Below are 16,372 nucleotides of genomic sequence, written 5' to 3'. Positions count from 1 at the left end.
ATGAGCAAGAGCCAAAATCCTATTGTTCCTCCACAGGATTAAAGCAGCGTTATACTGGATTACTGAAACACTTTTTTTTTTTTTTTTTTTTTTTTACAAAAAACAGCTTACATGGCATTATTTATACTAGAGACCACAACTAGACATTTTAAAATTAATTAAAAAACGTTGAAATGAGACCTTTAACTTTATACTCTTATATTTATTCAGACTTCAGCAGGAAACAATTTCATATATGGTGCTTTTTTTGGTATTTTTACGTAAAAAAAAATTACATACACTAGGACAGCAAAGTTTGCGGGTTGACAGGGTAGTTTGCACAACTTTCAGAAAAACCGGACTTCAAACTGAATTCACAATCGCTTTTTCGGCTCGGTTTTACCCAGCGCGACCACCGTACGGCAGGCTGCTAGAACTACAACAGCTTCTCTGAGCGTGTAGTTTGTTTTTAGCTCCCGTGCTAAAGCTGGTTAGCCTCCGTGCTGAAGAGCGTTTTGGGGATTTTACACCTGAACAATGGCTTCCTGCGATACGGTACTTGCTTTATTTTATTATAACAGCCTTACAGGACTGAATAAAGACCTAAAACTGTCGTTATAAACATATATACACGGTTATAAACAGCTATAACATGCGCCAGTAAATATAGTTAGTTTCTAATATCGCAAAGAAGAAGTGTGAACCCAGTATTTCATCCGGATAAACAAAGCAGCCACTGTAGAGGCTCAATAAAGGAGAGTTAAAGCTAGATAAGTAGTTATATATCTTATTTATTTAGTTATTTTACTAATATAACATTCCTGTTAACTCGTTACTGTAAACTAGACTCTGTTTCAGATATTTCAGAAATCCCCATTGACTGGATTATTAAAGAGTATCCTGTTAAAAACTTAACATATGTTAACTAAACTAAATAAAACTGTCTTAAAATAGACAGTTCAATTTATCTGCACTATTATCTCTAAACAAAGACAGCTATAAATAGATATAACAGTTATAAACAATATCAGTAAATATAGTTATCGTTAGATAGTTATTAATACTGCAAAGGAGAGGCGTGAGCCCAGTATTACATCCGGATAAAGAAAGCAGCCACTGTAAATTATCTAGTTAGTAGAGCTAAAGCTAGATATTAGTTAATTATCATATTTATTTAGTTTATTTATGTATAGTTTGACAATATAAAACTCCTGTTAACTTTTTACTATAAGCTAGATTGGTATCAAATATTCCAGAAATCCCCATTGGCTGTATTATTAAAGAGTATCCTGTTAAAAACTTAACATATGTTAACTAAAATAGGCTGTTCAATATCTCTGCAGCTATAAACAAATATAACAGCTGTAAACAGTGTCAGTAAATATACTAATCCTGCAAAGAAGAAGTGTGAACCCAATATTTCATCCGGATAAACAAAGCAGCCACTGTAGAGGCTCAATAAAGGAGAGCTAAAGCTAGATAAGTAGTTATATATCTTATTTATTTATTTATTTTACTAATATAACATTCCTGTTAAGTCGTTACTGTGAACTATACTCTGTTTCGGATATTTCAGAAATCCCCATTGACTGGATTATTAAAGAGTATCCTGTTAAAAACTTAACATATGTTAACTAAATTAACTAAAACCGTCTTAAAACAGGCTGCTTACTAGCTCTGTGCCATTATTTCTGAACAAAGAAAGCTATAAACAGTTATAAACAGGATCAGTAAATATAGATAGTTAATGTTAGTTACTAATGCTGCAAAGAAGAGGTGTGAGCTCAGTATTAACATTACACCTGGTTAAACAAAGCAGCCACTGTAGATGATCTAGGTAGTAGAGCTAAAGCTAGATAAGTAGTTAATTATCATATTTATTTAGTTTATTTATTTATAGTTTGACTATATAAAACTCCTGTTAACTTGTTACTATAAGCTAGATTGGTTTCAGATACTCCAGAAATCCCCATTGGCCGTATTATTAAATAGTATCCTGTTAAAAACTAGTTAACATACGTTAACTAAACTAACTAAAGCTGTCTTAAAATAGGCTGTTTACTATCTCTGCAGCTATAAACAGATATAAGCAGATATAACAGCTGTAAACAGTGTCAGTAAATATACTAATCCTGCAAAGAAGAAGTGTGAACCCAGTATTTCATCCGGATAAACAAAGCAGCCACTTCAGAGGCTCGATAAAGAAGAGCTAAAGCTAGATAAGTAGTTATATATCTTATTTATTTAGTTATTTTACTAATATAACATTCCTGTTAAGTCGTTACTGTAAACTAGACTCTGTTTCAGATATTCCAGAAATCCCCATTTAATTTACTGGATTATTAAAGAGTATCCTGTTAAAAACTTAACATATGTTAACTAAACTTACTAAAACTGTCTTAAAGTAGACCGTTTACTGAATCTGCACCATTATCTCTGAACAAAGAAAGCTATAAACAGATATAAACAGTATCAGTAAATATATATTAGTAGTTTTTAATGCTGCAAAGAAGAGGTGTGAGCCCAGTATTACACCTGATTAAACAAAGCAGCCACTGTAGATGATCTAGGTAGTAGAGCTAAAGCTAGATAAGTAGTTAATTATCATATTTATTTAGTTTATTTATGTATAGTTTGACTATATATAACTCCTGTTAACTTGTTTCAGATATTCCAGAAATCCCCATTGGCTATTATAAAAGAGTATCCTATTTAAAAAAAACATTTATTTCAGCAAACTTACAAACTAATTAAACAAACCTAGCTAACTAAACTATCCTAAATAAACAAAACTAGGTCACTTAAAGCTGTCTTAAACTAGGCTTTTTATCTCTGCACCATTATCTCTGAACAAAGACAGCTGTAAACAGTTACAAACAGATATAACAGATATAAACAGTGCCAGTAAATATAGTTAGTTTCTAATACTGCAAAGAAGTAAAGTAAGTCTAGTGTTTCATCCAGATAAACAAAATAGTCAATGTAGAGGATTGAGGTAGAAGAGCTAAAGCTATAAAAGCAGTTATTTGACTATATATATCCCTTCAGTTAACTCGATACTGAAAGCTAGACTTTGTTTCAGATATTGCAGAAATCTCTATTGACTGGATTATTAAAACATATCCTGTTAAAACCTTTTCTTTCAGCCAACTAACATAGTTTAACTAAAATAATTAACCTGACCAAACTAAACAACCCAAACCAACTAAACTAAACCAACCTAAAGCTGTCTTGAAAATTGCTGTTCACAATATATTATCACTTAAAATAGATATTTATTTAGGAAAGAATGTGACTTTATTAATGGGATTTAATCATTAAAAAACAAAAGCACTTGTTATAAACATTTATAAACAGTGTTCACCTAATGTTCTGTTGCTGCAAAGTAGTGTGAGCCCAACATTTTATCCAAATGAACAACACTTTAGATTGAACAAATTCAACAATTTAGAGCCTCAAATAAAGAAAGTTAAGTAGCTTGTTAACTGGTTTATTTATTGAATATAATTATATATTGCTGAACTTAAGTTGATTCAATATAACTTTTTATCACTGATCCAGCTGGGAGAAATTTAGGCATATTATATCACAATATTTAAAGATGTTTTTATGATACACAGTATTTATATTTATTTAATAAGGACTGGAATAAACTACTTCTACTAAACTCTTTTGAAATAATTAAACATTTATTATAAATGAGGGGAAAAAAAGCTTCAATAATTGTGTACACTGTATTCTTCTAAAGTTCAGAGAAAAAAAAAAATATTTTTTTTGCAATAACCTTTAATTCTAAATAAGTATTATTAAATAGTAAGTACACAGTTATTGAAGCTTTTCTGCACTTTTTAAATTAAATTTATAGTTTATTTTGATCCTTATTCCCAGAATAATACCATATCTACAATAACTATAAATTGTTAGAAGAGTAATCAAACAAAAAGAAAACAGTGACCCAAACATATATGACTCATTTTGCTCACACTTTATAACCTATATAATTTCTAGAGAGTTCATGAACTAGTAACCAAGTTGAGTTTAGACAAAACAAGCGTCAACAGCAATGTCAACAGCAGCAATCACATATTCCACATATTTTATACAGATTATACCCCAGATTTAGAAAGGTTTACCATCTTATTATTAATCAACATTCCTCAGAAACTACCAGCAAACATTTCCACTGTTTGTGACCACAAAGCCAGGCTGGCAGAATGACAATAGCAGGAAATAAACATGCAAAGCAGCAGGACTTGGCCGGTGGGTGTTATAGTACTGCTCTACTAGATTTGAATGGTTGACAAAGAGGGATTTGGGGTTAGCTGGCACATTAGGCGTCTACTCATGGATTTGGCTTAAACTTCTTTGTGAGAAACCTTAAAAGACCTAAACCGGAGAATTCTCTCTCTGTCAGTAAATACACTGGAACATTGTAAATCTGGATTATGTCCTTTGTGGGAATGCTTATGGGCAGCTCTCACGTTTTTATAAGCAGGGTACAGTAGCAGAGCCTGGAGGGTCAGCTGAAGAACCCTCAGCACTTCGATGCAGAAAATGCAGAAGACAGGTAGCAGACTCGGCATGCCTGCTTTCGGTAAGTAAATCTATTATAGATCATTGTATCTTTAGTGTTTTATTATTTTTTTTTGTTTTAGTACTGTATACTGACATGCCTGGCTGTATTATATTGGTTCAGATTATAATGTATCATTTTTTGTAAAAGAAAAATACAGTACCACCTTAAATTCAGAACACATAGACACCTAGTAACAAACGACTAAATACCATCTTGTCAACCGTGCAAAATCCCACTTACTTGCCTATAAACATATAAGACAATTTTATTATCAAGAAAAGAACATAAAGGACCTTTTTGGGAAAAAACACCAGGGAAGAGTTTTTATTACATCTTAATCTCAAACATCTAATTTAACACATATGTACTGAGTTACATTTCTCTTATCATGCTATAACCTTTGAACAACTGTACGCTATTTAGACGTACAAATGGCCAAATTTGTGCTGAAGTGGCAATAAAACCTCAACGACCAACCATAAATTCAAGTTTGTCATAATTTAGTCATCCAAACTCAAAATCAAAAAAACATATAGAATTATTCAGTAAACAAAATGGGTTAAACAAATCAGAATATGCTTTATATTTTGCATTCTTAGATCAGACAGTTTTGCACATCTCTGCTGGATTTTCTCAGTCAGCTTTATGAGGTAGAGTCACCTGGAATACAGGCTTTCAGTTAACAGCTGTGCTGAACTCATCAAGAGTTAATTACTTGAATTTCTTGTATCTTAATAAAGTGTTTGAGAGCATCAGTTAAAGTAAAGTAGTGAAGAGGTAGAGTTACAGGTATACAGTGAATTGTGAATATTTCTAATGTTCTAATCCAGATTATGCAGTCGCAAAGGACCGCCACAGGAAAGGAAGAACAAGAGTTTCCTCTGTTGCACTGGATTTGTTCATCACAGTTACCACCCTCAGAAAGCACAAGTTAACAACTCTCCAGATAAGAGCACCTAAATGCTTCTTCACAGAGTATTTTGTTTGTTTAACACTTTTAAGTTACTACATGATTCCTTATGTGATCCTTCATAGTCTGGATTACTTCACTATTCATGTGCTATGTAGGAAAAGAAAAAAAAACATAGAATGGAAGGTGTGTCCAAACTTTTGACTGGTACTCTATATGTAAAGAACATGTATTTTAGAAAAATGATTCTTTATGGAACAATATATATATATATGTTGTGAGACCCAAGGCTCCAAGGTATAGAGGTCCAGAACTGCCACAATAAAGAATAAATTAATGAATTAATAATAGCTATTAATAAAAAAAAACAAATTATGAGTATAAAAACAAATTAATAAATTAGTGTATTTATATGGGATATAAAATCCTGAAACAAATAATAAATTCAGTGTGTAAGTATATGAATAAATAAATTAAATAAAAAAATAAAAACGTTAAATTTTTGCTTTTATATATTTTTCTGCTATTGAACCATTTTGGTATTATTTATAATTTTTATTAATGCCTATATATTTTTTTACATATTTTTTGTATATATATTTTTACTTTTGTTAAATCTATCTATCCATCCATCAATCCATCCATCCATCCATCCATCCCAGCCCACATATATTCATTAGTCCATGATTTTCTTGTCTAATTGTAGCTCAGCAGCTGGTAAAATGCTTTAGGCTATATGAATTATTCAGAATTTGTACAGGATCTCTCTGAACGTATCCAGCACATCAGCTGCTACATGGATGTGTAAGTCTGGCTGGAAAAGCGATTTAGTAATGACGTACAGTAGTAAGTAGTTGATGCCGTTGCTCTGTGTTTTCTCTGCACATAAATCTGTAGTGAATGGATCTTTGTTTTCAGAAATGCTGATAAAAGGCTTTGTCTCGTCACAGGCATCAAAAGAGGTCATGGGAGCATGCAGTGTGTGGCACGTGGATGTTGATACGTTGCCAGATTGGATTTCGAGCGCTATTAATCAGGTACAGTCCGTCTGTGGTTTTTCAGAATGTAAGCTTTTAATAGTGATTCATATGCCTGAAATAGTATTTTTGTTCCTGAATGAATCAAATAACCTTCTTTTGTGTGGCTGTATGAAATCCGTTTTCATTTTTTATTTAATTTAATCACATTTTTTCATTTTTCTTTTTGCCACACTTTAGATTTGTAGTTTTTTTTTACAACTATCTTTTATTGGAGGGTAATAAATGAGGAAATTATAACCATAATCCACATGTCATACCAAACCACAGAACCTATCCACCTAGCCACTTCAGCGTCAACCTGGCTAATCTGCTGTTGTGTGTTTCATAATAAAAGTCTTCAGGCCAGCTTGTATACTTATTCTTGTATACTTATACTTATGCTTGCACACGTCAAATGTTTTACATTTTATTTTATTTGGACTTTTGTTCAAAATATATGCATTTAAATATATAAATTCTGTTCGTATTTCCATTAAATTGTTTTAAGCAAGCATTTTAAGCAAGGCTGGTGTATGTTATTATTACAGAGAAACATATTTCACATATTAATATAATTATTACAAAATATAGTCTTTGTAAAAATATAGACTTTGCAAATATAAAATATAGTAACAATATAATTAATATATATTTTTAAATGTTTTAAAGTGTAGTTACTCTTTAAGACATATTTGAGTAGCCTGTGATCATCTGAAAATAATAAAAAATAATCAAAAGACAACAGTCTGATATACTCACCTCTGAATGGCGAAGGAGCTAGCGCTGCGGTTAGCGCCTGATGCTAATGCTGCTGCACCTAGCCTTAGTGCTGGAGAAACTTCACTGAAAACTCACCCTTATAGCGCTGTACTTCAAAAAAGTGGCTTTACTGCTCCTTAATACCTGATTGGTAGAATTTATACATAATATGCACTCGAATATAAGATGCACTGACGATTTTTGGGGGAAAATTAATGGATTTTAGGTGCGCTTTATAGTCCAAAAAATACAGAAATAGGAGTTGGTATAAGCTTGTTATTAATGACAAGTCGCTTTGGATTAGAGTATCAGCTAAATGCCATAAATGTAGATGTAAAGGTGACTAAAAGCTCTTTTTTTACAGGTTCACTGGACTGTTGGGAAGCTGAACTGTCAGAACTGCGGAGCTCGGCTGGGAAGTTTTAATTTTATAAACTGTCCGAGATGTCCTTGTGGACGTGACACAGCTGTGCACCTCAGCAAAAGCCGTGTAGATCAGGCTGTTAAGCATTCTGTCCACTTCAGCAGACCAGGCAGGGCCAGGAGGCATGCAGATAAATTAAAGTGCCAGACAGGAATTCTGGGTAATCAAAAAGAGCTAGAAGAACCTGAGACAGCCAGAGACCTCGAGTCAATCCCATACCTGAACCAGGATCTACAATTAGCCACTCAGATGCTAGCTATGCAGGCCCAGATGACCAGCTTAGATGCTGAAGATGCTTTTATCTCTCCTTTCACTAGACCCTCAGATTTCTCCTACGTTTCCCCTGTAGTTCAGGAAATTCCTGAGACACATGCTCTCATAAACCCCAGCCAGGAACCTCAGAGCTTCAGGTCTGCTGAGACAGACAGTGAAGGTCCCGTAGCTCAGGAAAGGCAAATACCAGTAGAGCCATCAGTTCATCAGGAGAGCTCAGGGGATCATCGTTCTGCTCACCTCACACAGCCGGAAACACCCTCTCTGGACACGGAGGAACTGGAACCAGAAGATCTGGAGCAGGAACAGGAGGAACAGGTGCACCATAACACCTCCAGCAGTGCTCAGAAGCTGACCAAGCGAGAGAGGAATCGCTTGAAGAGCCTGAAGCGGAAGCAGAGGAAGAGGGAGCGCTGGATTCAGAATCAGGTTGAGGAGAAAGAGCTGGTAAGGCTTTAATCAAACACTTAACACTGTCAGATCACGTTTTTAAATTACTTTCACTTATTTAGTGGATATTAGTGGTAGTTTGTTGTATTGGTACAAAAGGTGAGAATCTTAAGTCAACAGGGCATCTCAGGAGGAGACAGTATTATATTCTAACAGTATTATCATGATGCATTGCAATCGATAACAATAATATCACAATACTGTGGTTCTGCGATACTTAATATATCACTAGGCAATTCTCTATGATATTTCATGCAACCTATGTTTCTGAAGAGGATAAAATACACCTAAAAATGCAAATAAAATAACAATACGTACTAGTGCATCTCAAAAAAAATTACTTTGCAAATGACTACATTATTTTATGTTATTTTTTGCGTAAAAAAAGGCATTAAGATAGATAGTTATATATATAATCAATCTTTATTTAAACTCTGAGTACATTGAGAATGGCCCTCATTAACTAGCCTAGCCAATACATAAGAAAGGAATTGTAAAATAAAATAAATAAATAAATAAATAAAAAGACCCAGCATTTTAATAAGATACCAGATATTTTAAACTAATATATAAATAAAATTTAGTAGGAATCATAAAATCAAAGATAATAAAAAAAGTAAAAAATGCAATTACAGATGAATAAATGAAAAATAAAAGAACATAAATGAGTAAAACAAATAATAAGCAAAGAAAAAATAAAACAATAAAAGAAGACAAAATAAAACTTTAAAAGGATTTTAAAAGGTTAACTAAAAATAGAATATTTAATAAAATTAACTGGATTGATTGATTTATTAAAATATATTAATCCAAATGGGATCCAAATACCAATATATAAACAGTCTTTAATTCACTAAACTAAGGTCAGTGCTCTTTACAAGGGTATTATATTATATTATCTCTACTCTATTAAATTTTCAGTATGTATATATATAAAAAAAATATATATATATATATATATATATATATATATACCCTAAAGATCTGATAATCTGAGATACAAATTTCTGACCTTCTGTATCGTCTGTGTGTATCTGCTGTGTTACAGGGAGGGAAGTGGAATCTGACGAGCAGCGATGACGAGGATAAAGATGGCTACACGTGTGCAGTGTGTCTGGATGTGTACTATAACCCCTACATGTGCCAGCCGTGCAGCCACGTGTTCTGTGAACCCTGTCTGAGAACTGTAGCCAAGAACCGGCCAAGGAACACCCCCTGCCCGCTCTGCAGAACCCTCATATCACACGTGCTCTTCCAGCAAGGTCGGTCCAGCACACTAATCTCCTAGTTTCTCCCTCTGCAGTAAACCTGTGAGCGGGATTATGTGTGAAAATACCACAAGTTCGGCTTTGTAGAAATTTATTCATTCTGTGTTGATTGCGTTTTCAGTGGTGATACACCTTCAAACATCTTTTTAGTGCTTGAATTAGACTTAATCTGTGTCTGAAAAAAGTGTATCTTTGTGATTAATCAGATAATCAGATTATCAGAGCACATACCATGAGGAAACACTGCAGATGATTGTGCACAAATGGTTATACTTATTTTTTACAGTTTTTCTGTATGTTTCCAGTAAGGCTGGATGATACGACCAGAATTTATATTACAGTATATTTACTAATTTCAAAAATACTATATAACTATAAAACGATATTGTTTTATTTGGATCCCCATAAGCAGCCATCAGATTAGCAGCTTTAACATGCTAATTATACAAGTCAAAAGTTTTAACACCCCTGAATTCAGTACTTTTCTATTATTTTTAAATGTTCTGCATTGTAAATTAACACTAAAACCATCCAAACCATGAACAGAATTGAGAACACAGCAGATGGTACACAGCAGGATTAGCCAGCAGACTTTTTCTGAGGGAGGGATCTGTACCTACTCATTGTGGCAAATCAGCAGATGAGGGAGATCTAAGCATGAACTAGCATGGACTTTGTGTTTTGCCATTTAGCACAAGCTAACACTAGGCCAACAACAGCTTATTTGCATAAAAGTGACAGAGCCCTTAAACGGCTCATTCTGAAAGGGACTAAAACTGACAAAAATAGAGCTGTAAGAGTGTTTTTGTGCAAAGAACTTTGGGAACATGTTTTGTATAGCCGATAACCAATAGACTTAATGTAACTTGTATAAAAAAAATTATAATATGTCCCCTTTAATATCTAATGAGTGTCATAACTCAAGAAATGTTTTTGTGTGTGGTTTTAGAGCTTCATCAGACCACTAGGACGTGTTTTCCAAAGGAATATCTACTAAGAAAGGAAACCTTCCAGAGTACCAACTACTCCAAATGGCCTCTGCCCAGCTGTCCAAAGCGCTTCCATATTTTCTGGGGTTTGTATCTTCAGTGTACATCCATACTTATCTGGATAGTTTCAAAACTATAGTTCAGAGTTTTTAAAAATATTGTATTACCTAAATTCAAAATTTAAACAGAGCATTTTATATTTGTAATATAAGAGTATATATATATATATATATAAATGATAATATTATATTATGCGATAAACATTAACACATTAACACACGTTTAAAACTGAAATGCGTTAATTTTTAACGCTTATTAATCTAAAAGGCTTTAAAAGTCGTGAAATTTGTGTGAAATTGACCAATAAACACTCTGGAAATCAACAAGGACACGCCCATCACATTAGAATCCCTCCCGCCTCATCTTTAGAGAAAGGTGTGGGTAAATTCACTGCCTGGCCAAAAAAATAAAAAGTCTCCACCTGGATGTAAGTAAGTAAATGATGTGGGGTTGGTTGGTTGATGCTGCAGTTGGTCTGCAGGTTTAGGTTCAGCAACAGTATGTGCTAAAAGAATTAGGTCAGCTGACTACCTGAATATACTGAATATAGACCAGGTTATTCCATCAATGGATTTTTTTTTCTTCCCTGATGAACACGGACATATTCCAAGATGAACAATATCAGGATTCATGGGGCTGGAATTGTGAAAGAGTTCAGGGTTCAGGGAGCATGAGATCATCATTTTCACACATGGATTGAGAGAGTTCACCACAGAGTCCAGAACTTAACCTCATTGAGAATCTTTGGGATGTGCTGGAGAAGACTTTGTGCAGCAGTCAGACTCTACCATCATCAATGCTGCTGCAAGATCTTGGTGAAAAAGTAATAAATTAATGCAACACTGGATTGAAAAAAATCTTGTGACGTTGTAGAAGCTTATTGAAACAATGCCACAGTGAATGTGTGCCACAAATCAAAGCTAAAGGTGTTTCAACAAAATATTTTGGGTTTTTTTGTTTTTTGACCAGGCTCCTCACTTCACTTCACTTCGTTTTTTTTTACGATCTGTGCACTTTTAAAGTTCTCAGTCCCTTATTTTTAATGTCAGGGTCCTCAGAATTCTACCAATGAAGTGTGGAGCTACTTTGAGCTTGTTAATGGTGTAAAAATAGTTATTTCTTCACATGGGTAACTCTATGCCCCTATCACTAGCACTGTAAGCCTGTTGGGAGCATCGGCTAAAAGCTCTGTATTTGGGAATGCTGGGGGTAAACAGAGGTGAGCTATTCAACAAAAAGTTGAAGTACTCGTTATCATGTTTCACTAAAACCCACGTCCATTTCACACTGGAGTTCTCCTTTAATAATTGGTTGAGAGATTAAATAATGCCTATTACTGTTAAGTCCTGTTAATTGTGACTAGGGTGTGTCATATCTTATCGTACACAATAATATTGCCAACATTTTTAAATATTTCATGATATTAAATATAACGATACTATACCCTGACATATAGTGCCGTATCACCCAACCCTAATTATCACATCAGGGTACTACTTTTTTGTTATTTTTAAGAAAGGGGAATTCACAGTTTTCCCATTTCCCATTATATATCTACTAGAGACCAGTATCATTTATTTTACTTTAATCCTGGATATATGGAGATATATGAAGTGCATTATTATTAGTATTATTACATTCTGCATCATTGACTTCTGTTACATATCTAATAAAATTCTGTGCCATATCATATCATATGCAATATATTTTTATAATTCAGTGTGTCACATCGCCAAGAGTTTTGTTATCATGAAAATACCATGAAATATTGTGATATTATTTTAAAGCCATATCGCCCGCCCCTAATTGTGACCCTTATTATGTAAAGGATATGTCCAGGTAATTTATAAGGTTGCTCTGTTGCTCTAATAATTGCATGTTGTTTCAGGGTTCCAGAGACGTGCAGCCTCTCAGTTTCCGCACCGAGCATTCAGGCTGGATGGGCTGGATCTGGGAGATATGCGGCGGGGCTGGCTGTTCGACTCCGACATTGTGATCATCTCCATCTACTCTTTTCACTGGTTGCTGGCTTTCATCATTTTCTGTGGACTGTGTTATTTCTTCCTCCTCTGATAGAAGGAGCACAAGATACAGTTCAGAAAAAAAAACTGCATTTCTGAGTTTTCCCTGTAAGTGCCCTATTTTAGCTAAAGAAATGTTCCCGTGGAACATTGTGTGTGTGTGTGTGTGAGAGTGTTTGTGTATTTTTATGTGTTTATGTAGAAATGATAATATATGGATCAGGGGCTCTAAAACTTTGTTACTCTGCAACCCTTTTTTTAGAGGTAAAAATATTCCACATGCTGCGAGCAGTACTTTCTCAATATGTGACCTCATGATGTCAAACTAACAGTAAATTGCAAATATAAAATGGTCTGCATTGTAGATTAATGCTAAAGTCATCCAAACTATGAAGAAAAACATATGAAATTATTATTTATTTTAAACCAGAATATGTTTTATGTTTTAAAGTCTTCAAAGTAGCACCTCTTGCTTAAATAGACACAGTTTTGAACATCTCTATTTTCTCAGTTTTATGAGGTAGAGTCACCTGGAATTCAGGCTTTCAGTTAACAGCTGTGCTGAACTCATCAAGAGATAATTACTTGAATTTCTTGCCTCTTAATAAAGTGTTTGAGAGCATCAGTTAAAGTAAAGTAGTGAAGAGGTAGAGTTACAGGTATACAGTGAATAACTCTATTTAAGTAATGTTCTAATACATAAAAAAAATTCCAAGAACTTTGAAAGTATCTCTAAGTGCAGTTGGAAAGACTTTAAAAATTATTATGTTAAAACTGGCTCTCATCAGGACCGCCCCAGTAAAGGAAGATCAAGAGTTTCCTCTGTTGTACAGGATAAATTTATCAGAGTTACCAGCCTCAGAAACCGCAAGTTAACAGCTTAATCCCAGATAAGAGCACTTAAATACTTTTGTTTAACACTTTTTAGTTACATGATTCCTTATGTGCTCCTTCATATTCTGGATCACTTCACTATTCATTTACAATTTGGCTTGTACTGTATATTTCACTATTGGTTTGACATGATAAGGTCACATTTTGAGAGAGTTTAATACATTTACTCATTAATTATTTTGTCTGTTTTTTTTCTACGGTCCCTAAAGTGTCACTCATTGCTATATTACAGTTATATTAAGTAAAAACTGTGGTAATTATTTGTTGATTATCACCATTTGAACTGGATTTTGATGAGATTCAAGATTTCCAGCCTCAAACACTCTCCCGACCCCCCAGGGACTATGTCAGGACCCACAGGTTAAGAACCCCTGAAGATAGCCTTTAATGGTCCTGAATAACATCTACAAATGCACAAATGTTCTTGGCAAACATCAAAAAAGCCACATCCAGATAACTGAAGGCTAAATTTAATTATGTGCTTTTATTTCAATTATCCCTTTAATTTCAGTTTTCAGTGTCAGTTTGTACATTTTTATTGTTCAAGTGGGTTTAAGAGTTTGCCTGCTGCGAGCAGTTTTCATTGTTCATTTTGCACAGTAAATGTTTTAATGAATGTCAGATTTGTGTGTGTGCTTCTGCATTTGTATGGTTGTGATTATTTTTATTCTGTTTTGAAAGCAGAGGTGCTAAAAGATGTGCAGTACAAAGTACAAAATCATCAAAAGCAAACAACTGAGAATCTTGTAGAACAGGAGACCTTTTTAGTACATCTATCAGAAAAGTAAGTTTATATGGATAGAGTTGTAGTCTTCTCCTAGAACTTTAACTTGAACTATATTCAAATTAAAGTGTCAGTCTGTATTATTTTGTTTCTAAACTGAAAGCAGAAGCATTAATGAGTGGAGAAGAATATGGATAAAATACTGTGTTTAATGGTACCAGTGTGCTGGAACCACCATCCCTGCTAAGCCTAATATATTCATTCTAAAAACTGGGGTGTCGAGTCGCTTTTTGTTTTTTCGAGTTCTTCTGGCCATGTCATGTGTCTTTACGTACTTGCGTCACGGGTACAGCTTCTAAAAGAGCATCCGGCTCAGTTTTACTGAACGCGAACAGCTGGTGGAGCAATGAAGACTTCAGAAGAGGAAACTCAGAGCTCAGTAGCTCATTCACTTATAGTAAAACCAAAGAAACGAAATTAGTGAAGTTTCTGACTGAGCACTCTCTCTGAACATAACCTGGAATTGAATTCATCCGCTCTAAAAGGAGACTGCATCACACCCGCCCAGTTTAAAATGATTCTTCAGCATGCTAGGTGCAATTACCCATTCTCACCAGAGAGGGACTTAAAATCCCCCAAATCCCAAAACTTACGGATATCAGCTTTAAGTAAAATTTTAAACCACAGAAGTCACCAATACGGATACTGTCTCCAAGATTATACACTATATTGCCAAAAGTATTCATTCACCCATCCCCCCAACTACTGAATTCAGGTGTTCTAATCTCTTCACGGTGCACAGTGGTGTCATGATAGGATGCAGCACCTGTGCAGCAACAAGTCCAGTCATGAAATTTCACTACTCACTACTAAATATTCCACAGCCAACTGTCAGTGATAGTATAACACATTGGAAGAGACTGGGAACGACAGCGACTCTGCTCTGTCAGTGTAAAAAAAAGCTGCTTGAGGTCCAGTGATGGTTTGAAGAGACATGTCATCTGCTGGGGTTGATCCACTGTATTATATCAAGTCCAAAGTTAACTCAGGACATTTTACAGGCCTTCACACTTCCCTCTGCTGAAGAGCTTTATGGAGATTCAAGAATTGAGAAGCAGATGAGCTGAAGGCCATTATCAAAGGCTTCTCTAAAATACTGACTATTGGGTTTTCATTAGCTGTAAGCCATAATCATCTACAATAAAAGACAAACAAATAAATACATGAAAGATATCAGTATGTAACGAGTTTCACCTTTTAAATTAAATTACTGAAAGTAATAAAAAATATATATATATTAAATAATTGATTGAGATGTCCATGAATGCTCAATGAAGCTGATAAGACAATGGCAATGAATGTAGACACAAGGAAATGGTCATAATATTGGGACTGGACTGTGTATATCACCCTATTCATTTTGTAGAGCATCTCTCTCGCTCTATCTCTTTTTCTCTCACATCTCCCCCCTCTCTCTCTTATTCTCCTCTGTCTCTATTATTATACTCACACACACACATTTTCCCCCTGTCTCTCTCTCCCTCTGTCACCCCTCTCTCCTTTTTCTCGCTCCTCCTTTCTCACCCATTTCTATTCTGTTTCTCCTCTCTCACTAGTCTCTCTCTCTCTCTCTACACTCTCTCATTTCTCACACACTCTCACCTCTCTCCTCTCTCTCACACACACCACATCCTCTCTCTCTCCACTTCCTCTCCCTCACCTCTTTCCACTTTTTCTCCCCCTCTCCCCACTCTGTCTAGCACTCTCTCTCTCTCACACACACACACACACTCTCACCTCTCGTGTTCTCACCTCTCTCTCCTTTTTCACTCTCTCACACACACACACTTTCCATCTCTTTTCTATCTCACCTCTCTCACTATATACAGCTCTGAAAAAAAGAATGAGAGCACTTAAAAATTATGTGTTTCTTTGATTTTACCAAATTAAAAAACCTCTGGAATATAATCAGGAGAAAGATGGATGATCACAAACCATCAAACCAAACTGAACTGCTCGAATTTTT

At 34.6% G+C, this 16,372-nt stretch overlaps 1 protein-coding gene across 3 annotated transcripts; it reads left to right on the top strand.

Moving 5' to 3' along the window:
* Positions 1 to 421: 421 nt before the first annotated feature.
* Positions 422 to 14,243, top strand: rnf180b (ring finger protein 180b). 3 transcript variants are annotated; one of them, XM_022675936.2, is made up of 7 exons: positions 422 to 534; positions 4,475 to 4,573; positions 6,416 to 6,502; positions 7,608 to 8,387; positions 9,439 to 9,652; positions 10,608 to 10,733; positions 12,596 to 14,243. In XM_022675936.2, the coding sequence occupies exons 1-7, from the start codon at positions 517 to 519 to the stop codon at positions 12,778 to 12,780; spliced, it is 1,509 nt and encodes a 502-aa protein (XP_022531657.2). In that variant the 5' UTR covers positions 422 to 516; the 3' UTR covers positions 12,781 to 14,243. The 3 variants fall into 3 exon arrangements, with proteins under 3 accessions (XP_022531657.2, XP_022531656.2, XP_022531655.2); XM_022675935.2 differs by having other exon boundaries at positions 428 to 534; positions 4,472 to 4,573; XM_022675934.2 differs by having other exon boundaries at positions 440 to 534; positions 4,454 to 4,573.
* The last annotated feature ends 2,129 nt before the right edge of the window (positions 14,244 to 16,372 follow it).

The sequence above is a fragment of the Astyanax mexicanus genome, chromosome 17, assembly GCF_023375975.1.
Source record: "Astyanax mexicanus isolate ESR-SI-001 chromosome 17, AstMex3_surface, whole genome shotgun sequence".
Lineage (NCBI taxonomy): Eukaryota > Metazoa > Chordata > Actinopteri > Characiformes > Acestrorhamphidae > Astyanax > Astyanax mexicanus.
The sequence above is the reverse complement of the archived record's forward strand: the minus strand, read 5'-3'. Positions and strand labels throughout refer to the sequence as shown.